At 44.6% G+C, this 27286-nt stretch overlaps 3 protein-coding genes and 1 non-coding gene across 9 annotated transcripts in view; 3 read left to right on the forward strand and 1 right to left on the reverse strand.

The window, feature by feature from the left end:
- Positions 1–668: 668 nt before the first annotated feature.
- On the reverse strand, positions 669–2150 carry MRPL51 (mitochondrial ribosomal protein L51). The gene is made up of 4 exons (XM_047865949.1): positions 2006–2150; positions 1567–1661; positions 1373–1483; positions 669–922 (listed from the first exon to the last, which is right to left on the reverse strand). The coding sequence occupies exons 2-4, from the start codon at positions 1643–1645 to the stop codon at positions 726–728; spliced, it is 387 nt and encodes a 128-aa protein (XP_047721905.1). The 5' UTR covers positions 1646–1661; positions 2006–2150; the 3' UTR covers positions 669–725.
- NCAPD2 (non-SMC condensin I complex subunit D2) overlaps positions 1919–27286 on the forward strand; it is a 32339-nt gene continuing 6971 nt past the window's right edge. For 2 of the 6 annotated variants that reach the window (XR_007153859.1, XR_007153860.1), the window contains exons 1-17: positions 2335–2685; positions 3702–3851; positions 11367–11442; positions 11708–11766; positions 12249–12427; positions 12739–12881; positions 15009–15136; positions 15209–15332; positions 15506–15653; positions 16593–16790; positions 17373–17507; positions 17605–17692; positions 17785–17965; positions 23974–24098; positions 24469–24705; positions 25016–25190; positions 25440–25524. Coding sequence is in view for 4 of the 6 variants with exons in the window: in XM_047865945.1 (XP_047721901.1) it covers positions 3725–3851; positions 11367–11442; positions 11708–11766; positions 12249–12427; positions 12739–12881; positions 15009–15136; positions 15209–15332; positions 15506–15653; positions 16593–16790; positions 17373–17507; positions 17605–17692; positions 17785–17965; positions 23974–24098; positions 24469–24705; positions 25016–25190; positions 25440–25524 (2208 nt within the window). In the remaining 2 variants the exon portion in view is untranslated. Of the gene's footprint in view, positions 2046–2334; positions 2688–2716; positions 2773–3701; positions 3852–11366; positions 11443–11707; positions 11767–12248; positions 12428–12738; positions 12882–15008; positions 15137–15208; positions 15333–15505; positions 15654–16592; positions 16791–17372; positions 17508–17604; positions 17693–17784; positions 17966–23973; positions 24099–24468; positions 24706–25015; positions 25191–25439; positions 25525–27286 lie in introns of those variants that run through there. The other 4 variants (XM_047865945.1, XM_047865944.1, XM_047865946.1 and 1 more) reach the window with 4 other exon arrangements.
- Positions 11611–27286, forward strand: part of GAPDH (glyceraldehyde-3-phosphate dehydrogenase) — a 29419-nt gene continuing 13743 nt past the window's right edge. Inside the window, exons 1-2 of the mRNA XM_047865948.1 lie at positions 11611–11623; positions 26718–26721. The gene's annotated coding sequence lies outside the window, so the exon portion shown is untranslated. The remainder of the gene's footprint in view (positions 11624–26717; positions 26722–27286) is intronic.
- On the forward strand, positions 11844–12172 carry LOC125171461 (small nucleolar RNA U85). Its single transcript, XR_007154364.1, has one exon. It is a non-coding gene; the product is annotated as a small nucleolar RNA U85 (small nucleolar RNA).

Here is a 27286-nt window from a genome sequence, read left to right on the forward strand (position 1 = left end):
TGCCAACAATTTCCTTTTTCTTTTTTTTTTTTAAAGTTTATTTATTTTGAGAGCAGGGGAGTGGCCAAGAGAATCTCTAGCAGGCTCCACGACGTCAGCGCAGAGCCCCATTAGGGGCTCAATCTCATGAACTGTGAGATCAGGACCTGAGCAGAAATCAAGAATCCAAGGCTCAACCAATTGAGCCACCCAGGTGCCCCGTTTCTTTTTTTTTTTTTAATGTTTATTTATTTTTGAGAGAGAGAGACAGAGAAAGACAGAGCATGAGTAGAGGAGGGGCAGAGAGAAAGGGAGACACAGAATCCAAAGCAGGTTCCAGGCTCCAAGCTGTCAGCACAGAGCTGGATGCGGGGCTGGAACCCACGAACCGCAAGATCAATGACCTGAGCTGAAGTCAGACACTTAACTGACTGAGCCACCCAGGCGCCCCCACCCCCTTTTCTTTTTTAAAGGCTAAAAATATAGCTAGTCTGCAATGGGCAAGTGAAGTCCAAACCTAAGCCTTATGGATGGATGACCCAGAGTTCATAGTCTACTTGAATGAATAAAAGTAGCATCTAGTGTAAAATAAAATGTAAGAGTAAAATAAAGAGCAGGTAACAGATTCCAAAGAAGCCCTATTTTATTAGAGGGCATACAAATCCCAAAGGGAAAAGTACTGTTCCCCCCCCCCCCCCCCCCCTCGGTAACAGATGTGTCTCTTCCACAGTTCCCAGCTTTCTCTTCTACCGGTACTTTCCATGTCTGTTAAAGTGTTTGTAGAGGTAGCTGATGCGTTTGTTAAGGTTGTGCAGGTCATCAAGGAACATTCGATTTCCAACCATTTTCTTCTTTCGGATACAACGTTGCAATTCATTCCCCTTCCAGCCTCTGAGCCATCTGGGGCCCCTGATCAGTTCTTTGGGGTGCATTTCAAAGTCTCCTGTGGTAATGTGAGAGAACACGTTAGTTCCCAGACAAGAGGCAACGAACACAGCCTCCACCAGCTAAGCCTTCAGCATGCACTTGCATTTTCCTGAGCTGCGCCTACAGACAAGCAGCACCTACACGATCAAGAGCACAGACCCTGGAGCCAGACTGCTTGTGGTTCAAATTCTGGCACTGTCATTTACTAGCATTGGAAAAAAATCACTTAACCCCTCTGTGCTTCAGTTTCCTTACCTGTAAACTGAAAAAACAAAAAACAACCCTTACTGTACGGATTAATACATGTAGTGCACTCAGAACAGCGTCAAAAACAACCAGAATACGCACGTTAAGTGTCGGCTCTTATTACTGAGCATGGTACCATTCGTACACTGGTGGGGGGGAAAAAAGATAATCTTATGTAAAAAATTACTCTGAAATTCTGTACCACGGAATCGAATCTTACCCAGGATCCCGATGTTGTCATACACCCCGAACATAGCCCTCTTCTCGTTCCAACGATCAACTACTTTGGGAGGCGGGAGGGTGAGCCTTACGTGGAACATTCCGGGAACACCTAGGGACGGGGAAGAAAGGGAATGAGTCTGAGCCGCCTACTGACAAGCAGTTCTCAGGGCAATTTCTACATCAGCCACTTACCCAGAGAGAAGCTTCTGCAAGATAGGGGCACCCGGCCCCAAAGGACCTTGCCTGCCCCCAAAGAGAGGCTCCCTGCCATTGCTCTCGTCTCTTCCCTACAACAGCAACCACACAAGCATAAGAGTAGGGTCACACGTGACCTTCGAGGAGCTGACAGGGACCTTCCGCGCCAGCCTCACAGGACACTAGACGGAAGGAGCCATCTTGGGTCTCAACGAGGTACCTCCCGCAGCCAGACCCGTCTTGGCTCCTCCTTCCCCAGCCACAAACCCCACCCTCCAAGTTCCGGTGTACAGAGGCCTTGAAACCCCTCCCTCCCTTCCCACCCCGCCCAGGTGCTTCCGGTTCGCCCGCCGAAGTCTTGGAGAGTCGGAAGAGCAGAGGGATTCATTTCGTCGTTGCCCAGGACGCCCCAAAACTGAATTTCGAGGAAACTCACCCTTTCCTGGGGGCGTCCCTCAACTGTGAGGGAGATGAAGGTGCAAACTCCGGAACCCAAAACCTCTTTTTCTGTGCCTCACAGCAGTATTGTGTTGTAGCTGTTTTTATTATCCCTTTTCTACTGGGGAGGAAGTCTGAGGCGCAGAGAGTGAAGTGACCTGCTGGACGTCACATAGAGGAGATGGCGGAACATGGATTAGAGCCTAAACCTTTTAACTCCCGGCTTGGACTTGCCTCCTGCCCCGGGGGTGGGGGGGCGGGGCGGTGACTGAGTGGGTCACTAGCCCAAGGGCGCTATCACCGCCTAGCTAGAAAGGGCGGCAGAATGAGGCAGCCGCGAGACGAGGGGAGGCGGGCAGGGGATCTAGACCCTGCCCCGCCCCTGGCGGCGCGTCTGGCTTCCAGGCTCCTGAGATGTGATTGGCGGGTCTCTGCAGAGAGTGACGCGATTGGCCTCCTAACGGCGGTTGAGATTTGAACTCCACCTTTGTGGCTTTGCCCGCGCGGCGCCTGGCTCAGAGGCGGGTTTTTGCCTCCGCCTGCCGGGGATTGGCCGGTTTCTCTGCCCGCTTGAGTGCTGCGGTGCTGATTGGTGCGTATTGTGCAGTCCGTGTTTTTTCCTTCATTTCGGCCCCACGTCCTGAGTCGGAGGAGCGGCGGGTGAAGTTCTTTTCTGAGGTGTGGTGTTAATGGGCAGTGGGGAATGAAAGACTGGGAAGGTTGTGGATGGGGCAGTATGACGCGATATTAGGCGTAATTCTGGCGGTAAGATGTAGTAGAAACAGTTTTAACAGACCCGTGCGGAATATGGGCAAATCTCTTAACCTTTTTTTTTTTTTTTAGCTTCAGTTTCCTCATCTGTAAAAAGGGTTGTGTTATCATGCATTCCATGAGATTGGCATTCGAAGAACTAGATCAGATATGATATATTCAAGTAGCCTAATAAGAACGTGACACAGAGTAAACAGATGTTAAATGTTAATACTCTCCCATTCTGGAGCCAGGACACGCACTAGTCCATGCTGGCCCACTGCCCTAGCCTTGAGTGAGGCCTTCTCTCAGTGCATAAAAATGGAAATGTCCGTTAAAATGGAAATGCTAACTTGATGCATTGATATGCCACTTTGTATTTTTTTTTTAATTTTTTTTAATGTTTATTTATTTTTGAAGGAGAGAGAGACAGAATGTGACGGGGGGGGGGGGCGGGTGGGCAGAGAGAGAGGGAGACATAGAATCTGATGCAGGCTTCAGGCTCTGAGCTGTCAGCACAGAGCCCGATGCGGGGCTCGAACCCACAAACCACCAGATCATGACCTGAGCCGAAGTCGGACGCTCAACCGACTGAGCCACCCAGGTGCCCTGCCACTTTGTATTTCTTTAAACATTCTCATGTGTTTTGACTCATTTGATCCTCAGAGCAACTTTGCAAAATAATCAGATTAGTAACTCTGTTGTGCAGATGAGGTTCAGGGGGGTAAGTGACAACCAAATAGCAGAGTCACAATTAGAATTAGATTCTGGACTAGAATCCTGGACTAGTCCAGGGTTGCCTCACATCCTCTTAAGATAACGTTACCGCCGTGGTATAAGTTTGATATAAGCGTCATATATCTGAGGGTGGAGGAATAATAGAACCAGATTAAAAAGACAGTCCTTAGATATAGATCTTGATCTGTTTGCTGTTTGGTTTCCAGCCCTGTGAGCCAGTGGGAGAAAGATGTGTCCCCAGCTGTATGAGTTCCATCTGCCTTTAGCCCCAGAGGAGTTGTTGAAAAGTGGAGGAGTGAATCAGTATGTAGTGCAAGAGGTACTGTCCATCCGACATCTTCCATCACAGCTTAGAGGTAAGACTTCGTAGCGGCTACTGTGCCTGGCCCTTCAAAACAGCCATCCCCCATGTAATTATATTATTGGCCTTTTGCACTACACTGCTAAGCTCCATGAGGGCAAAGAACCCATCTTTCCTATTCATGGTTTTCTTCCTAGCATTGCTTGGGATGTATTACATGAAGAGTATCCACATTGACCTCCTTTTCTCAATCATTCAAAAAACAGTCTTGGTGTATGCAGCTACTCTTTGGAGAAAAACTTATTTTAGATCTTTACCTCTTACCATGTGCCAAAACTAAGTTCTGATGGATTTAAAAGTTACAGGAAAAGGTAGCTTTCTCAGAATGTATGGGACTTGACCTGACCTGTTTCAGGTAGTACTTTTTTAGAGTCTAGATCTCTTGTTTCCAGGGGTGTGCAATAATAAGAAAAAAATATGTACACCTACAACACTGAACAGTATATGCACAATACAGTTATCCGTTGAAACCTACAGATGAACAAGGCAATTTATACATTATCACTAAGACCTTGCAATGTCACTATACTTCTTGGAAGTGGTCTTTCAGGTTGTTTTAGAGAGGTACATAGAGTAGAGATTAAGATTCTGGAGCCAAGCTATCTGAATTTGAATCCTGGCTCTACCACTCTCACCTTAGACAAGTTACTTATTCTGTCTGTACCTGTTTCCTCATCTGTTAAGATAGGGATAATAGCCTACTTCATTTATTATCTTCTATAACAAGAAGGGTTGGTTAATGCAGCAGCTTGATAATTTAACTCCAGCTTGTCTCCTCTTGGCCATGATGGTTGCTAGATGCCAGCTCCTTGCTCTTATGTACAGAAGTAGTAAAGAAGTAGTATACTTCTTTCTTTTTTTAAAAACTTTACCAGAAGCCTCCCAACAGACTTAGCCAGAATTGGGTTTTGCCTATTTCCCTGAACTAATTACTGATAAGGGATACAGATTTACCCAGATTGTCTAAATTGATAAAGATTATTATCTGGGAGCCTCCCTAAACCCAGACATACCACCATTTGGTAAGCAAAGAACGCAGAGTGTGGAAGTCAACCAGTAGCTGGCAAGTCAACAGAATCCACTATGGTGGAGATAGACTATTCTCTCCATATAGTGTTGATATATGCGTCACCAATTGCACAGGCTGCACAGTGCAGTAAATTGTTCTTCAGTTATTATAATGCATCATTTTTTAAATGAATAATTACTCACTTTAAGAGTTCTTTTTATAATAATTGCATTGCTTTTGGTGTTTAGAACCCTAACTATAAGTTCTATAAGATCAAATCATTTCCTTTTTCAATAAGTATTTACTGACGATACACTGTCAGACACTGTTCTGGGTCCTGGGGACACAACAGTAAACAAAACAGACAAGTTGACAAAGTTCTTTCTCTCAAGGTTCTCAACAAGAAATAAATAAGGACTATGTCAGATGGCTATAAGTGCCAGGGAGAAAAGTAAGCAGGATAAACAAAATATGGTGTGGCAGGGTAGGAACTGCATTTTATGTTGGATGATCAGTGAAGGCTTGCTGATCAGTGACATTTGAGCAGAGGCCTTAAAAGTGAAGAAGTAAACTATGCAGATAGTTCTCATAGGCCTTCTAAGCAGAGAGAAAAGCCAGTGCCAAGGCTCGGAGGTGGGAAAATGCCAATATGGTTGGAGTGGAGTAAGCTAGGGAAAGATGTCAGATGAGAAGTGGTGCAGGTTATTCTAGAGTCTTGCTCCTTACACTGTGGCCTTCAGACCAGCAAATTAGAATCATGATTTAGGAATTTATCAGAAATCCAAAAAAAAAAAAAAAAAAAAAAAATGAAATCCAAGATAAAGACCCATCCCAGAACTACTGAATCAGAAAATCCGTTTTTTAAGAATATCCTTAGGTAAATTAAGAGATGTTTCAAAAAGAAGTGGAGAGCTCAACTGCAAATTAATTACTGGACTTCACAATGTGGTGATTGGGGAAAGCGGTTTCAGAGGAGTAGTGGGGGCAAAAGGCTAATTGAAATAGGTGGGTTTATGAGAAAATGGGAAGACAGAGTTTAGATAACTTTCTGATTGTTTTGCTTTCATGAGTAACAGAGAAATGAGGTGATGATGGAGGAGGAGGTAGAGTTGAGGGAGGATTTTTTGTTTATTTTTTTATTTTGAGAGAGAGAGGAAGAGCAGGGGAAGGGCAGAGAGAAGGAGAGAGAGATAATCCCAAGCAGGCTCCATGCTGTCAGCACAGAGTCCATCGTGGGAGTGGATTCCACAAACTGAGATCATGGCCTGAGCCAAAATCAAGAGTCAGAGACTTAACTGACTGAGCCACCCAGGCTCCCCGGAAGGATTTTTTTATAAGATGGGTGGCATTACATGTGTATATACTGAATGGAAGCTATCAGAGAAGGTGAGGTTGATGATGCAAGAGGGAGAGGGGACAGATTGTTGGAGCAGTATCTTTAGTAGGTAAGAGAGTGTGTAATCTGGTGCACAGAGGGAGGAGATGGTTTTACTAGAGGGTGGGACAGTTCATCTGCAGTAGCAAAAGAAAAGACAGAGTAGCTGGGCACAGATGCAGGTAGTGAGGGGAAATACAGATCTTGGGGCAGCTGGAAGTTCTCTTCTATGTGCTTTTTAATGTTTATTTTTGAGAGAGAGAGAGAGAGAGAGAGAGAGAGTAGGGGAGGGGCAGAGAGAGGGAGAAACAGAATCTGAAGCCAGCTCCAGGCTCCGAGCTGTTAACACAGAGCTCGACATGGGGCTTGAACCCACAGACTGCATGCTCATGACCTGAGCCAAAGTTGGCTGTTTAACCAACTGAGCCACCCAGGTGCCCCTCTTCTGTGTGATTCTATTTTCTCAGTGAGATAGGAAGTGAAGCCTTTAACTGAGAAGGAATTGGGGAAGAAGGCCTTGATCTTATGAGCAGAGGAAAGGTGTGAAATAATTGCCTAGAAGAAGGTGAGGAGGCCTGGGAATTTGTAACAGGCTTACCAAGAAATACTAAGGGCCCACTTGAGATTAATGGTCATAAGTTTAAAGTAAGAATAGTTAGCATGATTGTATATTTTTGTCGAGCCATTTTTATTTGTATGATTACATGAATGAAGTAAGCAGGCAGTTGAATTTAATCCAGATTTGCCAAGGGAGTAAATGTGAATTTTAGTGGAAAAAATTAGAAATATCATATTGTCTAACAATAGGGGCACCTGGCTGACTCAGTAGAGAATGCTACTCTTGATCTCAGGGTCCTGAGTTCAAGCCCCACATTGGACACGAAGCCTACATTATAAAGAAGAGAGGGACACCTGGGTGGCTCAGTCAATTAAGCGTCCGACTTCAGCTCAGGTCATGATCTCAATGCTCATGAGTTTGAGCCCCATGTCGGGCTCTATGCTGACAGCTTAGAGCCTGGAACCTGCTTTGATTCTGTGCCTCCCTCTTTCTCTACCCTCCCCAGCTCACACTCTGTCTCTCTCTGTCTCAAAAAATAAACATTAGAAAAATAAATTAAAAAAAAAAGATATAATGTCTAATGATAGAGGAATAGTAAGTTAATTAAGATATATATATATGTATATGTGTGTGTATATATGTATATATATATATATATATATATATATGATGGACTACTATGTGACCATTAAAATTATTTACAAAGGTTTTATAATATGGTTATTGTAAAATTAAGTTTTATTTATTTATTTGGAGAGAGAGTGGGGGACAAGCAGAGAGAGAGAGAATCCCAAGCAGGCTCCACGCTCAGCATAAGAGCCCAATGCAGGGCTCAATCCCACAACCCTGGGATCATGACCTGAACCAAATCAAGAGTCGGATGCTCAACTGCCTGAGCCACCCAGGCACCCCATAATACTAAGTTTTAAAAAGCAGAACAGAGAAGTGAGTATGTGATATGACCTCAACAGCAGAAATACTAAGCATAGGAAAGAGATGGAAAAAAGTTAGCCAGATGTTAATTGCTGTGTATTTCTCTTTTCCATTTTTCTATATTTTCCAGATTACAGAAGGAAGTTTGTAAGAGTGATAAATAGCTGGAGTGCCTGGGTGGCTCATTCGGTTAAAGCGTCTGACTCTTGATTTTGGCTCAGGTCACGATCTCACAGTTCATGGGATTGAGCCCTGCATCAGGCTCTGCGCTGGTAGTGCAGAGCCTGCTTGGGATTCTCTCTCTCCCTCTGTGTCTCCCTCTCTCTCTGCCTCTTCCCTGCTTGCTCTCTCTCTCTCTCTCTCTCTCAAAAAATAAACTTTAAAAAAAGAGAGTGATAAATAAATTACATATACTGAGTTACACTGTGTGCTAAGTATTATTCTGACTGCTTCACAGGATTATTTTTACTTAACCTTTACCAAAAAATTCTGAAAAGCCCTATGATGTGCAATCTTGTATTATTCCTCACTTAGAGAAGAGGAAACAGACTTAGTAAGCTAAGTAGCTTGGCCTGGTAAATGTTCAAGCCGAATATAAACCTAAATTAGCAGTCTGACTCTAGACTAGATCAGTAGGTAATGCTTCAAAGAATTAAACAGATATATGGACCAAGAAAATCATTAGTTGTAATAAAAAAAAATAGGTAGTTGGTAATATTTGAGAGAATAGTTGTTAGGTTGATAAATCCCACAAACAGATCAGGAAATTGAAAGAGGAGACACAATTTAAAAGGGATATCCACGTGCCCCTAGGTAGCTCAGTCATCCGACTTCAGCTCAGGTCATGATCTCATGCTTCGTGAGTTCAAGCTCTGAGTCAGGCTCTGTGCTGACAGCTTGGAGCCTAGAACCTGCTTCTGATTCTGTGCCTCCCCCTCTGTCTGCCCCTCCGCCACTTGCGACTCTGTCTTTCTCTCTCAAAAATAAATAAATCTTAAAAGGGATATGACAGCAAAGTCAAATGAAAGGCATTGAGTGTTTTTGTTTTGTTTTAAAGAAGGGAGTCCTGGGGCACCTGTGTGGTTCAGTCAGTTGAGTGTTTGACTTGATTTTGGCTCAGGTTGTGATCTCAGGGTTTGGTTGGTGGGTTGGAGCCCTGTGTCAGGCTCTACAGTGGCGGTGCAGAGCCTGCTTGGGATTCCCTGTCTCCCTCTTTCTCTGCCCCTCCCCCATTCGTGCTCTCTTTCTCTCAAAATAAATTAAACTTTAAAACATAAAAATATAAAGGAACTCCTCAGTGGCTCAGTCAGGTTAAGCGTCTGACTTCGGCTCAGGTCATGATCTCATGGTTTGTGAGTTCAGGCCCTATGTTGGGCTTTGCACTGACAGTTCAGAGCCTGGAGCCTGCTTCAGGTTCTGTGTGTGTGTGTGTCTCAAAAGTAAATAAACATTTTTAAAAAGTTTTTAATAAATATATAAAGAAGGGAGGCCTGAGCATGCTGGCAGAATAAGAGCAGTTCCTGGACAGGATAAAACCAAAGGTGAAAAAGAGGAGATACATCTTTGGGACAGTGGGACGGGTTAGCTTTTCTCTTGAGACTCCAGCAAAAACTGGGAAGATGTTGGCAGAGAGGTTTGTTGATAGGGAAGAAGGATTACAAAAGAGCTTGTGCTTTGTGTCTCATTCTTTTTTTTTAAATTATACTTTGAATGTTTATTTTTTATTGAATCTTAAAATTGTCTCTCTCTGCCTTTCTCCCCCACTTGGGCTCGCTTACTGTCTCTCAAATTAAAAAAAAAAAAATGTAATTGTGTATATACTCTAGAAGAAAGAACTTTACACAATTATTGTAAGCTGAGTTAGTAAAATATTTTTTATAGGAATATGGGTTAGCAATTCTGAAACTGCTTTATGTGTATACTAGGGTTAAGTAAAATATGTAAATTAACTCATATTTTTAATATATAAACAGATCAAAACAGATATGACAGGTATGTATGTATATACACGTACATGTCCTGCTATTCTCTACTGAGAGGACCTAAAAACAATGATACAGTGCAATAGCAGTAAGCCTAACTAGTGCCTAGAACTTGGTTTCTACATGCCATACTTCCACAAAAGAAATGAGGACTCTGTTGAGAATGGTTGATTGCAGAACTGGGCCAGGGAAAGTGCAAGATGAGCCTGGAACATCTTATACCAGAAAGTAAGAGAGCAAAAGTGAAGGGACCACGTTGAAAGGACTGCAGGCAGGCCAAGTTGAAGGACCTCCCAGTGGTCAAGCATGGGATCATTTAAGCAACAAAATAAATAGTAGTAGGAATGCATTAAAACAGAATAAAGGAAATAACCGTGAGTCTATTCCAATTTGAATAAATAACCAGAGGGAAGGGAAGCTCATCCTTAGAGTGGCATTCCCATTAGTAAGTGTGGAAGGAATGATGGAGATAGAAAAATCACCATATAGGGGCACCTGGCTGGCTCAGTCGGCAGGGCATACAACTCTTGATCTCGGTTGTAAATTTGAGCCCCATGTTGGGTATAGAGATTACTTTAGAATCTTTTTAAAAAGAAAGAAAGAAGAAAGAAAAGTCAAAGTGTTTACTAACACCTCAGTAATAACTGTGGCAGGCAAGAATCATGGACAGATTCGTGGGCAAAATGTGAGGAGAAACAAGATATTTGTACAATTTCAAAGTATCTCCCTAATAAGATACTTATTTGCTGCAAAAGAGGAAAATAGTAACTTTACAGAGGAGACAGCTGGCGAACACTAGCAGGTAATCAAGGTTAACATAGTAATAAGACATTGATACCATGTACTTCTTGGTGTGATGCTTTGAAAGGAGGCTCCCTTCTGTGGTCATTCTGCCAAAAATACATAACCTCAATCTAATCATGAGAAAATAGCAAACAAACCCAGACTGAGGGACATTGTACAGAATAACTGAATAGTATACTTCAAAAGTGTCAAGATTGTGAAAGACAAAGATGGGAGGAGACTAAGGAGACATGACAACTGAATGCATTGTGGGATCCTGGATTGGATCCTGGACCAGAAAAAGGACATAAATAGAAGAACTAACAATTCAGATAATGTCTGTAGATTCATTAATAGCATTGAGTTCATGTTGATTTCTTATAGACTCTTGTACTGTGGTTATAGAAGATGTTAACATCATCAGAGTGAAAAGTACAAGAACTCTGTATTGTTTTTTGCCACTTTTTGTCATTTCACAATTTAAAAAAACCATAATAGGGGCGCCTGGGTGGCGCAGTCGGTTAAGCATTCGACTTCAGCCAGGTCACGATCTCGCGGTCCGGGAGTTCGAGCCCCGCGTCGGGCTCTGGGCTGATGGCTCGGAGCCTGGAGCCTGTTTCCGATTCTGTGTCTCCCTCTCTCTCTGCCCCTCCCCCGTTCATGCTCTGTCTCTCTCTGTCCCAAAATAAATAAAAAACGTTGAAAAAAAAAATCTTTGTTTAAAAAAACCATAATAGGTTACATTGAAATGAACTGTCTCTTTTTGGTATTCAAGCAGTAAAAGTCATTAACTGGATTTTCTGCCATGAATGGAATTTACCAACAAGGCATCTCCCCTCTGTGTTGACTCGTTTCTTTCATCTTTGTAGCATTTCAGGCTGCCTTCCGAGCTCAGGGGCCCCTGGCGATGCTGGAGCACTTTGATACTGTCTACAGCATTCTACAGTAAGTAGAACGCATCTGGCTGGTGCCGTAAGAACTAGTGGCTGTTTACCTTAACGTTGCATGTTAGTCCTGAAATTCCAAATTATAGGTTCACTGATAAAGGTTCGGGGTGCAGATAATTCTACTAATGAGCATTGACCCCAACTTCACACCAGTTGAGCAATTTCACAGATGTGTTTAAGTCTTAGATTCTTCAGGTTTGATCTGATCTAGAATGGGCTCTGCAGTTTCCTATCTCACCCCCCACACTTTCTTTCCCTCATAGTCACTTTCGAAGTATAGATCCTGGCCTCAAGGAAGATACTCTGGAATTCCTGATGAAAGGTGTTTATGGGTCAGGGGGTAGGGGATGGAAGGTGTTTGTTGTTGTTTGTTTGTTTACTGTTTCCTACATTTTATCAGCCACGTGATGATATCAAGGCTGTGGTGATTCAGTTGGTTTGGCTAAGCCCGGGGACCTTTGACCTATTAAGGTCTGTAATCTTGGTGGACAATACAGAGTTGTGTGTGTTCGCTGTAAGGGCAGACCAACAAGAAATATTTCCTACTTTTGAACTGCCTCTCTTTAATAGAGGTAGTTCTTCCAGTTGCCAAGGAGAAACTGGGGTAGCTGGCCTGAGAGAGTGGGGACAGGGCGTGTTCAGCGTATTGGGGTCAGGGGTCCCAAAGGACTTGGCTTGTGTTGTGGCCACTGAGAGATGAAACACAGATCTTTGGTAATCTGATGGCTGCTGATGCTGGGTGTTTGGAAGCCAGAGCAGATGAGGAAAGTGAACAAAGCCGACTCCAGACTTTGCCCCTTGCAGTGGTATCCCGTCATTCCCAGGAACTTCCCACTGTCCTGGATGATGCAGCTCTGAGTGTGTCAGATAGGAGCGCCCACCTAAATGCCCTCAAAATGAACTGCTATGCTCTGATACGCCTCGTGGAATCCTTTGAGACCATGAGCAGCCAGACAAGCCTCATGGACCTGGACCTTGGGAAGGTAATTGGAGTTCCTGGCTCACTCAACATGGGGCCTGGGGAGATCAGGGGGTCAGTGGGAAAGAAGAGAATCCAACAATTCTGGGAATCCTGTCTGTCCTTTTTTAGGATTTATGAGGAAGTACTCAAAAATATCGCAGCATATCCTGCCCTGACAAGGAGCTCTTTTATATTTTACAATTTGTAATACATCTGCTGTGTTAGTTTCTACCTTATCTCAATACTGGACAGTTTGGGCACTCAGACTAGCAGATTTTGACCTGATTTGTCTTCCTTATTTTTCCCTAAATGTATGCATGATCCTTTTTTTAGGGGAAGAAAACCCGGGCCAAGGCCGCCCACGGCTTTGACTGGGAAGAAGAGAGGCAACCAATTCTTCAGCTTCTAACGCAGCTGCTCCAGCTGGACATTCGTCACCTGTGGAACCACTCAATAATTGAAGAGGAATTTGTCAGGTCGGTGGTTAAGATGGTCATAGTGAACTGTGAGGAATGAGGGCTCTGTTGCTAGATATGTCTTCTTTCTGAATACTTCATTTCATGCCTCACTTCTGTATGTAAGACATAGAAGTATACTCATAACATAGAATTGTTAGTAAGTAGATAACAAATGTTAGAAACTGCCATGAGTTTCTTATCTTTAATGCCCATTTGCTCATTCATGGCATAGTATTTATTGAGAATCTCTTGGCTGCATGGCTGGTATTATTGCAGGCACTAGAAACATAAGTTTCTGCCCTCTTAGCGTTTATATTATAGAGCAGAAGATGATTTTTAAAGTAAGTAAAATACATGGTTTGTTTTATACTTTATGATTGTGGAGAACAATAGAGGAGGGGATGGGGAGTTTGATGGAAGAGAGTTGTGATTTCTTTGAGAAAGAAACAGAGCATGCGGGGGAGGGACAGAGAGAGAGAGAGGGAGAGACAGAATCTGAAGCAGGCTCCAGGCTCAACTGTCAGCACAGAGCTCAATGTAGGGCTCGAACTCACAAGCCATGAGATCATGACCTGAGCTGAAGTTGGGTGCTCAACTGAGCCACCCAGACGCCCCGAGAGTTGTGATCTTAAATCAGCTGTTCTAGCAAGGCCTTTTTGAGGTGGTGACATTTGAGCAAAAACCCAGAGGAGGCCGTATGAGGCACGAGAATATGGAGGAATAAACAAGGGTGAGGAACGGAACAGCAGGTACAAAAACCCTGAGGAAGGCATATATCTGGCATGTACAGGTGGTAGCAGTGAGGCGAGAGACATGGCAGCTGAGCAGGTGAAAGGGATAGGCTGTGAAATCCCAGAAGCAGTGGGGAGCCAACTGTGCAGATCCTTGGCCATCATGGTGACTTTGCATTTTCTCAAAGTGAGATGGGGCCACTCAAGGGTTCTGAGCAGGGCAGTGACGTGGTCTGACTAGGGCTTTAACAGGATCATCCTGGCTGTTGTGTTGAAACAGACTATGAAAGGAAAGGAAGAAAGCAGGAGACCAGTTAGGAGGCTGTTGCAGTAACTTGGGCAAGAGATGATGGTAGCTTAGACCCAAGAGTGGCAGTGGATATGGGGAGAAGTGGATGGACTCTGTACTTTTTTCCCTAAGGTAGAGCTTACAGGATAATCTGACAGAGGTGTATGAAGTTTGAGGGAGAGTTCAGTCAAGGATGACTCACTCAGGGTTTTGACCTGAGCTTTCAGAATAAACATAAAAAGAGGCGGGGGTGGATGCTTGGTTGGCTCAGGGAGCTAAGCAGCTGACTCTTGATTTCGGCTCAGATCATGACCTCACGGTTCGTGAGTCCAAGCTCCACATTGGGCTCTGCATTGACAGCATGGAGCTTGCTTGCAATTCTCTCTCTTTCTCTCTCTCTCTCTCTCTCTCTCTCTCTGCCCTTTCCCTGCTTCTTTCTCTTTCTTCTCTCAAATAAATAAACTTTTTTAAAATGCTTAAAAAAAGAGAGAATTCAAAGTTTGAATACAAAGAGAGGATACAAAGATTGAGGTCCTTATCAGACATCCAAGCAATGTTGTCTGATTCTGATGTTGAATGTGCAAGTCTGGAGCACGAGAGGGAGGTCTGAGATAGGGTATCCATTTGGGCAGTCAGTGTATTTATATAAATGGTATTTATGCCCCAAGTCTGAGATTACCAAATCAGTAAGCATAGCTAGAGGAGAGCAGAAATCCTTACTGTACTCTGGGGAAGGGAGTCTGGCATCTGGGAAGCCACATGAAGTGTGTTTCCAGGAGAAATGTGGTCAGCTGCATCCAGTGCAGCTAAAAGGTCAACCAAGATAAGAACTGAATTAACCATGATGTTTAACCATGGGAAGTCATTGGTCACTTTCTCCTACCCTTTATCATCTATTTGGGTTCTGTATAAGTATAACTGGTTGAAGGTTGGTAATCTTGAAGGACAGAGCACCTATCTAGAGTCGGCAAAGCAAAGCACCTTGGTGTAGACGGTGATCAAAAGAATGAAGAAAGCTAGAAGACCCTGACTTTGGGGCAGGAGAAGGAGAATGAAAGCGGCAGGGCCCCAGTATAGATGAATCCACACAGCTGACTTCATCATCTCCCTCCCTCCTTTTCTCAGTTTGGTTACTGGCTGCTGCTACCGCCTCCTGGAGAACCCCACCATTAGTCACCAGAAGAACCGCCCCACCCGGGAAGCTATAACACGCCTGCTTGGTGTCGCCTTGACACGTTATAATCATATGCTCAGTAAGTTAGCCCTCTGCCTTGCCCCGCGGTTTCCATTTTGCCCGTAATTTCTCACGTGTAGTATTTCCACAGGTGCCACTGTGAAGATCATCCAGATGCTGCAGCACTTTGAACACCTGGCACCAGTACTGGTGGCGGCTGTGAGTCTGTGGGCAACTGATTATGGAATGAAGAGCATCGTGGGAGAGATTGTAAGGTGACTCTTGTCTAAGTTTCTGATTCTCATCTCCCTCAGGGGGAAGATAAAAGAAAGATTAGAAATGCGTTCTCTGTACATACTAGGTTTCTTTAGATTTTAGATACCTGACTTCCCTTCCCTTACTGGGAACTGAATTATCTTGCTGTGGCTGTGCTTTCTTTCCTGCACAGAGAGATTGGACAGAAGTGTCCCCAGGAGCTGAGTCGGGACCCCTCAGGGGCAAAGGGCTTTGCAGCTTTTCTGACAGAACTAGCAGAACACATCCCAGCCATCCTGATGTCCAGCATGTGCATTTTGCTGGATCATCTGGATGGAGAGGTAAGTGGTCCCCTGGGAATCTCAGGTTCTTCTGGGAATTTTAAGGCTGTTTCTTATAACAAGAAGATGGCTTTCCCGTGAAGTCAAGGTGTCTAAGCATAACTTGGTGGCAGTTTCTTCCTACAGAGAAGCAGATAGAGTTTATTGACTAAAGAGCCATTTGTTAATCTCCATTTCAGTATCAACCGGTTTTATCCACGCCTGGTAAGGGGATGGCAATTCCATGCCTTAGGTCTAGTGAGAGTCACTCGGCCATCGTTCTGAGTCCCTTCCATTCATCAGGATGAAGCTCCTTCCATTCTTCCTACCATAGAGCTTGCCCGCACTCTCTGAACAGTGCCACTCTCAATTCTTTCTGCCTGGCTGCCTCCGCACTGATGCAGGGCATCCCGGGTCAATGTCAAGGACAAAGATAGTCTCGTAGGTCATCTAGTGTATTATAACTTCTTGTGCAAGACTCCATTCTCTGGCTCTTGGCCTGGTAAAAACCCCAACCCCTGTTCCTCACATTCTGCAGTGGACTTGCATGGCACCCTAGGGCTGACTTGTGCTTCTCTGTGTTTCATTCTTTTGTCAGTAAAATACAAGAAGGAGTGGGAGGGAAGGGGGTGTTTTATTAGGATGGATCAAAGGCTTTGAAGCTTCAGATGAAAGGTAGAAATTAATGCTTTTTAAACGTGTACAGATGTGATGAGCCTTATGGGGAAAAAATGGGGGTTCTTGTTTATTTTGTCCCTATATTCTCAAGCAGACAAGGCCCCTTCCATTGATCTCAGGAGTGGATACCTAGGCAACTGACCAGAAAAAGTCAGAGTGAAGCAAGCTTACCCTTAACTTAAGGCCTCACCTCTTCTTTGTGCCTGGACAGGCCCAAGAGTTTGGGGAAGGGAGAGTTAGCATTGGAGTGAGGAGCCTCAGACCAGACCACTTCTCCCGTAGAGTTACATGATGCGCAATGCTGTGCTGGCAGCTATGGCGGAGATGGTCCTGCAGGTTCTGAATGGTGATCAGCTGGAGGAAGCAGCCCGAGACACCAGAGACCAGTTCTTGGACACCTTGCAAGCCCATGGCCACGACGTCAACTCCTTTGTGCGGAGCCGTGTTTTGCAGCTCTTTACCCGAATCGTCCAGCAGAAGGTGAATAGCCTTCTGCATGATAAAGACATAACAGTATTCTGTAGACAGGCTGGAGAAAAGAGGAATCCCGTGTCCCACAGAAGAGTCTAGAATTCACATTCTTACTACCAGTAATAAAGGTCTTCCTCTACCAAGGACAAGGATGCCTGGCTCCATTTAAGGACTATACTGTGTCTTAACCACGACAAAGAGTAACTATTTTATATCCCATAGAAAAGTTTCTTTAGAGGGGCGCCTGGGTGGCGCAGTCAGTTAAGCGTCTGACTTCAGCCAGGTCACGATCTCGCGGTCCGTGAGTTCGAGCCCCGCGTCAGGCTCTGGGCTGATGGCTCGGAGCCTGGAGCCTGTTTCCGATTCTGTGTCTCCCTCTCTCTCTGCCCCTCCCCCGTTCATGCTCTGTCTCTCTCTGTCCCAAAAATAAAGAAAAAACGTTGAAAAAAAAAAATTAAAAAAAAAAAAGAAAAGTTTCTTTAGAGTGAGTAGGTAGCTCACATACAGTGTACTTCAAGAACATTTTGAGTATGATGAACAGAATGGATGATGTGGTACGTGAGCTCATTCTTCTCTTCCTACCCCACATAGGCTCTCCCCTTGACACGTTTCCAAGCAGTGGTGGCCCTAGCAGTGGGACGTCTGGCAGACAAGTCAGTGCTAGTATGTAAAAATGCCATTCAGCTGCTGGCCAGTTTTCTTGCCAATAATCCCTTTTCCTGCAAGGTAAGTAGGCTTGATCTACCCAAAAGAGAAAGAATAAATGGAAACAGGAATGAAATTATGTGACTTAATGACCCTGATATTCATTTTACCTTGGTAGCTTAGTGACACTGACCTTGCTGGACCACTGCAGAAGGAAACCCAGAAATTACAAGAGATGAGGGCCCAGAGGCGAACTGCAGCTGCTTGTAAGTAGTTACCGTGTAGGAATCCTCACCCTAGACATCCTGTTCCCTGCCATCAGAAACTCCAAGAGTCTAAGTGAGACTTTCTCATTCAGCTGCAGTGCTGGACCCAGAGGAGGAGTGGGAAGCCATGCTGCCAGAGTTGAGGTCTACCCTGCAGCAGCTGCTAAAGCTTCCCCAGGAAGAAGAGGAGATTCCTGTGGTGATTGCTAGTACAGAGACCACCGAAGACGTGAAAGAACGCATCCATCAGTTGCTTGCCAAGGCTAGTTACAAGTATGTGAAAGAGTGAGATTTTCTCTAATGATCTTTTTAGGTTTAGAGTTAACTTATTTATGTGTGTATGTATGTATTTATTTTTATTAAGTTTATTTACTTATTTTGAGAGACAGCGTGGGCCGGGAAGGGGGAAAGAATAAGGGAGGGAGGGAGAGAGAACCCCAAGCAGGCTCCGCACTGTCAGCACAGAACCCGACGTGGGGCTCCATTTCACAGTGAGATCATGACCTGAGCCAAAACTGAGTCGGATGCTTAACTGACTGAGCTACCCAGGCACCCCCATTGGGTTTTTTGTTTTGTTTTGCTTTTTTTAATGTTTTACCTATATTTGAAGGAGAGGGAGACATAGAACCTGAAGCCGGCTCCAGTCTCTGTGTCGTCAGCACAGACCCCTGTGCAGAGCCCAGACTCGCAAACTGTGAGATCATGACCTAAGCCAAAATCGGATGCCCAACGGACTGGGCCACCCAGGTGCCCCTAGAGTTAGTTAACTTCTTTTGTGTGTGTTTATTTATTTATTTTGAGAGAGTGTGTGTGTGAGCACAAGGGAGGAGCAGAGAGAGGGAGAGAGAGAATCCCAACCAGGCTCTGCACTGTCAGCGCAGAGCCCAACATGGAGCTCGAACTCAAAACGTGAGATCATGACCAAGCTGAAACCAAGAATTGGACGCTTAACTGACTGAGCCACCTGGCGCCTCTAGAGTTAACTTTTGAGGAACAGTATTTCTTTAAAAGGAACTGCACTTGGGACAGCTGGGTGGCTCAGTCAGTTAAGCGTCTGATTGTCAATTTTAGCTCACATCATGATCTTAAAGTTTGTGAGATGAAGCCCCACATTGAGGTCTGTTTTGACAGCATGGGATTCTCTCTCTCTCACTCTCTGCCCCTCTCACCCTCTCACTTGTGTGCGCATGCGCTCGCTCTCTCTCATAAAGAAAGAGAGAGAGAGAGAGAGAGAGAGAGAAAGAAAGAAAGAAAGAAAGAAAGAAAGAAAGAAAGAAAGAAAGAAAAAAAAAAAAGAAAAAAAGAAATCTTTTTAAAAGTCTTTAAAAAAACATCAGGGCACCTGGGTGGCTCAGTTGGTTAAGCGTCCAACTTCTGCTCAGGTCATGATCTTGTGGTTCATGAGTTCAAGCCCCACATCCAGCTCTCTGCTGTCAGCTCAGGGCCTGCTTCGGATCCTCTGTCCCTCCCCTGCTCACTTTCTCTCTTTCTCTGTCTCTCTCAAAAATAATAAAAGTCTTTAAAAAGTAAATAGGAGCACCTGGGTGGGACAGTCAGTTAAACATCTGACTCTTGATCTAGCTTAGGTCATGATCTCACAGTTTATGAGTTCGAGCCCAGTGTCAGGCTCTGTGCTGATGCTGTGGAGCCTGCTTTGGATCGGTCTCCTTCTCTCTGGACCTCCCTTGCTTGTATGCTTGCTCTCGCTCTCTCTCTGTCTCTCTCTCTCAAAATAAATAAAAAAATTTTTTGTTTAAATAAATGAAATGAACTGTACTTGGGGTATGCTGCCACCAAGTGATGGTAGGTGTTTTCATTATAATAATGGCCTGAACACCAGATTTATGCCAAAGGCACAGTCCACAATTAAGCATGCTTTTCTACTTTTACAAATGTTTAAAGAAACCACGAAAACAGCTAAATGTAAATAATATTATAATTAAATATGCAAAAGTTCTCCATTTGAAGAAGAAAGCCTGTAAGTATAATTCTAGTTGTATAATCTTAAATAAGTTGCTTAAATTTCGTTGGCCTCAGTTTCATTATTTGTAAAATAAGAAATTGATTAGGGGCGCCCAGCTGGTTCATTCAGTAGAGCGTGCAACTCTTGATCTCAGGGTCGTGAGTTCAAGCCCCACATTGGGCGTAGAGCTTACTTTATTTTTTTTTAATTTTTTTAAAAAATTTTTTTTTCAACGTTTTTATTTATTTTTGGGACAGAGAGAGACAGAGCATGAACGGGGGAGAGGCAGAGAGAGAGGGAGGGAGACACAGAATCGGAAACAGGCTCCAGGCTGTGAGCCATCAGCCCAGAGCCCGACGCGGGGCTCGAACTCCCGGACCGCGAGATCGTGACCTGGCTGAAGTCGGACGCCTAACCGACCGCGCCACCCAGGCGCCCCATTGTTTGTTTCTTTTTAAAGTAAGCTCTAGGGGCGCCTGGGTGGCGCGGTCGGTTAAGCGTCCGACTTCAGCCAGGTCACGATCTCGCGGTCCGGGAGTTCGAGCCCCGCGTCGGGCTCTGGGCTGATGGCTCACAGCCTGGAGCCTGTTTCCGATTCTGTGTCTCCCTCCCTCTCTCTCTGCCTCTCCCCCGTTCATGCTCTGTCTCTCTCTGTCCCAAAAATAAATAAAAACGTTGAAAAAAAAATTTTTTTTAAAAGAAACAAACAAACAAACAAACCTTTAAAAAAATAAAAGCCTTTAAAAAAAGCAATTGAGGGGCGCCTGGGTGGCGCGGTCGGTTAAGCGTCCGACTTCAGCCAGGTCACGATCTCGCGGTCCGGGAGTTCGAGCCCCGCGTCGGGCTCTGGGCTGATGGCTCACAGCCTGGAGCCTGTTTCCGATTCTGTGTCTCCCTCCCTCTCTCTCTGCCTCTCCCCCGTTCATGCTCTGTCTCTCTCTGTCCCAAAAATAAATAAAAACGTTGAAAAAAAAAATTTTTTTTAAAAGAAACAAACAAACAAACAAACCTTTAAAAAAATAAAAGCCTTTAAAAAAAGCAATTGAGGGGCGCCTGGGTGGCGCGGTCGGTTAAGCGTCCGACTTCAGCCAGGTCACGATCTCGCGGTCCGGGAGTTCGAGCCCCGCGTCGGGCTCTGGGCTGATGGCTCACAGCCTGGAGCCTGTTTCCGATTCTGTGTCTCCCTCCCTCTCTCTCTGCCTCTCCCCCGTTCATGCTCTGTCTCTCTCTGTCCCAAAAATAAATAAAAACGTTGAAAAAAAAAATTTTTTTTAAAAGAAACAAACAAACAAACAAACCTTTAAAAAAATAAAAGCCTTTAAAAAAAGCAATTGAGGGGCGCCTGGGTGGCGCGGTCGGTTAAGCGTCCGACTTCAGCCAGGTCACGATCTCGCGGTCCGGGAGTTCGAGCCCCGCGTCGGGCTCTGGGCTGATGGCTCACAGCCTGGAGCCTGTTTCCGATTCTGTGTCTCCCTCCCTCTCTCTCTGCCTCTCCCCCGTTCATGCTCTGTCTCTCTCTGTCCCAAAAATAAATAAAAACGTTGAAAAAAAAAATTTTTTTTTAAAGAAACAAACAAACAAACAAACCTTTAAAAAAATAAAAGCCTTTAAAAAAAGCAATTGAGGGGCGCCTGGGTGGCGCGGTCGGTTAAGCGTCCGACTTCAGCCAGGTCACGATCTCGCGGTCTGGGAGTTCGAGCCCCGCGTCGGGCTCTGGGCTGATGGCTCACAGCCTGGAGCCTGTTTCCGATTCTGTGTCTCCCTCCCTCTCTCTCTGCCTCTCCCCCGTTCATGCTCTGTCTCTCTCTGTCCCAAAAATAAATAAAAACGTTGAAAAAAAAAATTTTTTTTAAAAGAAACAAACAAACAAACAAACCTTTAAAAAAATAAAAGCCTTTAAAAAAAGCAATTGAGGGGCGCCTGGGTGGCGCGGTCGGTTAAGCGTCCGACTTCAGCCAGGTCACGATCTCGCGGTCCGGGAGTTCGAGCCCCGCGTCGGGCTCTGGGCTGATGGCTCACAGCCTGGAGCCTGTTTCCGATTCTGTGTCTCCCTCCCTCTCTCTCTGCCTCTCCCCCGTTCATGCTCTGTCTCTCTCTGTCCCAAAAATAAATAAAAACGTTGAAAAAAAAAATTTTTTTTAAAAGAAACAAACAAACAAACAAACCTTTAAAAAAATAAAAGCCTTTAAAAAAAGCAATTGAGGGGCGCCTGGGTGGCGCGGTCGGTTAAGCGTCCGACTTCAGCCAGGTCACGATCTCGCGGTCCGGGAGTTCGAGCCCCGCGTCGGGCTCTGGGCTGATGGCTCACAGCCTGGAGCCTGTTTCCGATTCTGTGTCTCCCTCCCTCTCTCTCTGCCTCTCCCCCGTTCATGCTCTGTCTCTCTCTGTCCCAAAAATAAATAAAAACGTTGAAAAAAAAAATTTTTTTTAAAAGAAACAAACAAACAAACAAACCTTTAAAAAAATAAAAGCCTTTAAAAAAAGCAATTGAGGGGCGCCTGGGTGGCGCAGTCGGTTAAGCGTCCGACTTCAGCCAGGTCACGATCTCGCGGTCCGCGAGTTCGAGCCCCGCGTCAGGCTCTGGGCTGATGGCTCAGAGCCTGGAGCCTGTTTCCGATTCTGTGTCTCCCTCTCTCTCGGCCCCTCCCCCGTTCATGCTCTGTCTCTCTCTGTCCCAAAAATAAATAAACGTTGATAAAAAAAGCAATTGATTAGATCATGTGGTCTCTAATTTCTTTCTACTAAATCCTGTGAGCTAATAAATAATATTAAACTCCGTTAATCCTACTTTAATCTTGAAATCAGCCTCATTGTTAATCCTGACCTTGGAGAACAGATTTCTCCCAGTGTTTTTGTGACTCTAGAACTTCAGGGCAGCTAGCAACAAAAGCCCTTCTAGCTATCAGCAGGTCTCCTTAAACCTCAGCCACAAGTTACTGATTTATTTCCTACCTAATTAGGCTGTTCAGAAAAGACTGAATGGAAGGTGGCTAGTTTGCTCTCCCTTATGTCTCTCTGGTGTCTTTATTTACTTTGCTAAGGTGTAAAGAGGTACTGTAATTTTATAACTGCTTCTTCTGCCTCCAACCATGTTAGTATTTTCTCCTGTCAGTTAAAATAAAGATTTCTTCTCATGTTAAAGATGTCCCCTCCTCCTTCAGAAAACCTCAGCAGTCAGTGCTGGGTTATGGTCTTAATAACTGAGGTATTTGATGCCAGTTAAATGTGTGTTAGAACAAAACTTCTTTTAAAAACTTTTTAACAGTTTAATAATAGTATTTTTTAGAACAGAAAATTACATTAAAAAATGAGCCTGGCTGGCTCAGTCAGTATTGCATGCGACTCTTAAACCCAGGGTTGTGAGTTCAAGCCCTGCATTGGGTGTAGAAATTACTTAAAAATCTTTTTTTTTTTTAATTAGTACATTCACACGGTACAAAATTTTAAATTATTAACAAGGACATGCATTGTAAAGTCCCTTCCAAACCTATTTCCTAGCTACTTAGATTCATTTCCTACAAGGAAGCAACATTCCAAGTTTATCGCACACCCTTCTAGAGATAACAAAGACGTATAGTGTAACATATGTTCTTTTCCTTCCCTTCTTACACAAATGGTAGAATTTTCTACCCACTGATCTACCACATTGCTTTTTTTCACTTAACAACATACTGCAATGTTTTTAATATTTATACATGAATAGCTGCCTCATTCTTTTTTATGCTAACATTGACTCCCATTGTATGGATGTCCCATAAATTAATCAGTTATTGAACACTTACTTTTTCTAAACTTTGACTTAGCAAAGTTTTTAAGTAGATGTTTGGAGTAGGTTTGTGACCTTTAAATTTGAAAAGTCTTATTTGAGTTTCTTTGAAGACTGTAGTAAAGCCTTGTCACTTCAAAAATGGGAAAGTGTTTTGAGCTCCACCCTTGTAGGTGCTTCTCAACTTTTTTTTTTTTTTATGTTTTTATTTTTAAGAGAGAGGGTGAGACAGAGTACTAGCAGGGGAGGGGCAGAGAGAGAGGGAGACACAGAATCCAAAGCAGGCTCCAGGTTCTGAGCTCTCACCACAGAGCCTGACTTGGGGCTCAAACCCATGAACCGTGAGATCATGACCTGAGCTGAAGTCAGATGCTTAACCAACTGAGCCACCCAGGCGCCCCACTTCTCAACTTTTTAAGCATGAGAAGTGTTCCTTTTCTTTGGGGTAGTAAGTCTAGGTTCTCGATGTAATCATGAGGTAGGCTGCATTACAGAAGGCTGCAGTGACACTCCCGTGGGTGCCAAGTTGGTGACCGGTGGATGTTCTTCCAGGCAGGCCATCATTCTCACTCGAGAAGCCATAGGCCACTTCCAGGAGTCTGAGCCTTTCAGTCATGTGGACCCAGAGGAGTCAGAGGAGACCAGGTTCCTGAATCTCTTGGGGACTATCTTCAAAGGTATTTCTTTTCCTTCTTCAGTTAGCAAACAAAACATTTCAATTAGTATCGATGGGCTATTTACTTTATGCCAGACACTGGCCTGGGAGTGCCAGGAGGCACTGTGCCACAGCAGTCCAGAGGAGATTTGGCAGTGCCCTGGAATGGATACAGCCCATGGACCTAAGATTGATAGTCATATGGCGTGAAATGGTATTTCCAAACCATAGAGGATGTTCAGAATTTTTTGAGAAATGAACCAAGACATTTTAGAGTAGGTTCTAAGTGTATACCCTCCCATTGTGGAAAGAACTATCCGGGGATGTTGTAGCCAATAGATTTCCCCATACACCTTCGAGCAATAACCATCCTAGAATTCTCTAACTCCTAGGCCCAGCAGCTTCCACACAGGAGAATGCCCAGGGTTCTGCAGGGAACATGGGCCCAGGACAGACAGACAGTAAAGACAAGCCCAGTGTGTCAGAGCCCGTGAAATCCAGGGAAAGCGCTGAGCTGGTGAAGCAGGAGATGCTGGTGCAGTATCTGCAGGACGCCTACAGCTTCTCTCTGAAGATTACAGAGGCCATTAGCATCATCAGCAAGATGATGTATGAAAACACAACTACAGGTGTGCCAGCATCCCTCTCTGTAAGGACTGTGTCTTGGGGTTGGAAAAACCAGTCTTGCCTGTATTTTATTGATAACGGTCTGCTCCTTCAAAAGGCAAGGATTCTTTATTTCCGTTTGCTTTGTCTAGCTCTGTGGAGCAGACGTGGTATGCATAGGGTATTTCACGACAGGGCCATCTAGGATGATATTCTTGGGGGAAATGGAAGAAGCTTCCACTTGCATGTTGCTACAGTAGGAAAGGTTCTATCTCTTAAGTATTGGGGGAATTTTGCCAAGCAGATGGGTGACATTTCTGTCTCTCCCCTCAGTGGTGCAGGAGGTGATTGAATTCTTTGTGATGGTGTTCCAATTTGGGGTACCTCAGGCCCTGTTCGGGGTGCGCCGCATGCTCCCTCTCATCTGGTCTAAGGAGCCTGGCATCCGGGAGGCTGTGCTTAATGCCTACCGCCAGCTTTACCTCAGCCCCAGAGGGGACTCTGCCAGGTATATGTGGTACCTTTGCCTCTGTCAGCTTTAACAGGGTCAGCTTCTCAGGGGACGTTTGCAGTCTCCTACAGGAATGGCAGGGGGCGGGGGCATCCTTCTTGAGGAGTCCTGAATCTAATGGGGTTCAGGGCGGGGCTGGACTTCCAGTAAAGTCATCTGACACTGTGGTGGGACAATCCTAATCACCTGTTTGCCAGGTTTAACTTGCCAGTTTTTAATGACCTCTGCTCTCTGCTATTCCCACAGAGCCAAAGCCCAGACTTTGATTCAGAATCTCTCTTTGCTACTAGTGGATGCCTCAGTTGGGACTATCCAGTGTCTTGAGGAAATTGTAAGTCTTTCTTTCCTTTCCTTACTTTCCTTCCTTCATTCCTTTCTTCCTTCCCTTCTTTTCTTTTCCTTTTCTTTCCTTTATTTCTTTTTCTTTGTTTCTTCTCTTTCTTTCTTATTTGTTTGTTTGTTTGTTTGTTTGTTTATGTAATCTCTGCAGCCAATGTGGGACTCAAACTCATGACTCTGAGATCAAAAATCACATGCTCTTCTGACCAAGCCAGCCAGGCGCCCCCTTACTTCTATTTTCTTTATTCATTCAACAAGTATTAGTGATTACTATGTACGTGTTCAGCAGTTTACTCAGCCCCACAAAGTATAAGATTGTTTTCAAGTTCCCAACTTAAAAGGAACCAACAGTATAGTGGGTAGCCAAAAAACATAAAACAGTTATAGAATGATGTGGCACATAGATAATTCAGTGCCAAAAAAATGTGGCACAGGTAATGGTTGTAGCAGCAATGGTGATAGGGTAACACTAATGACATGCCAGGGACTGTTCTTAGCAGTTTGCTCATATGAACTTGTGTAACCCTCACAACAACCCAGTGAGGTAATACTGTTAGTGTACATTTTACAGTGAGAAGCTTAAGACACTGAGAGGTTAAGGAACTTGGCTAATCACGGGTGGTTGGTGGCAGAGACTCAGGCAATAAGAGGTCCAGAAAACATACTCATACCTTGTACGTTACCCTGACGAGTCCTGAGTGGCAAGAGAGCAGTATGAGGTAGAACAGTCAAGGAAAGCTTCCTGGAGGTGGTAGGACTTAAACAGGGTCTTGATGAGTAGGATGTAGAGAGAGAAAGGAGGGAGCATGTAGATGGAAAGCCAATTAAGAGCACAGAAAGTTGTGGCATGAAAAAGATCACGTTCTGGCTGCAAACTGTTATCTGCAAAAGATAATAAAGTGGGAGTGTAGGTTGGAACTGAATTGTAAAGGTCCCTGAATGCCTTTCACAAGTCCAGGACTTTCACCTTGTTGGCCAACATTGTAGTGAGGTGGACCTGCTTTTGAAGTACAAGTATTTGGGTTGTGGAGACAGGTGGAGGTGGTGCTGAACACCAGCTTCCACCAGGTGGAGCACTACCGCCAGCCACATTTTTCTCTTGGGGAGAAAAGGAGCCTGGTGGCAGCCGCTGGGCTGAAATGTCAGGCTAGCTCTCCTGGTCCAGAGCCCCTACTATAGGCAAAGGAGAGTTTTGTTTCTTTTTTCTTTTTTTTTTTTTTTTATGTTTATTTATTTTTGAGAGAGAGACAGAGCGTGAGTGGGGGAGGGGCAGAGAGAGAGGGAGACACAGAATCTATCTGAAGCAGACTCCAGGCTCTGAGCTGTCAGCACACAGCCTGATGCAGGTCTTGAACTCACGAACTGCAGGATCATGACCTGAGCTAGAATCGGACACTTATCGGACTAAGCCACCCAAGTGCTCCAAAGGAGAGCTATTTCTAAATGATGAGCAGAGGTGTGGCGTGATGAAGAAGATGTTTGGGAGACTGGTCCAACAGGAGCATACAGGTTGGTTGGAGAGGATGCTAGAGACGAGGTCTGCGGACCTTCTGTAAGTGTGCAGCATCAAAGGACTAGACTCGGGCTGGGAGGAAAAGCTGTGGAGTTGCACTTAATGGAAGATAGATTATAAAGGAAAAATGGGTAGGATTAAGTGGGGAAGAAATTAGCTGACTGTGAAGTGTTAAGCATATGTGATTGAGAATGTTGGTACCCTGGGCAAAATGAAAAGGCAAGGAAGGATGGAGTCTTCT

The sequence above is a fragment of the Prionailurus viverrinus genome, chromosome B4 (genome assembly GCF_022837055.1).
Source record: "Prionailurus viverrinus isolate Anna chromosome B4, UM_Priviv_1.0, whole genome shotgun sequence".
Classification (NCBI taxonomy): Eukaryota; Metazoa; Chordata; class Mammalia; order Carnivora; family Felidae; genus Prionailurus; species Prionailurus viverrinus.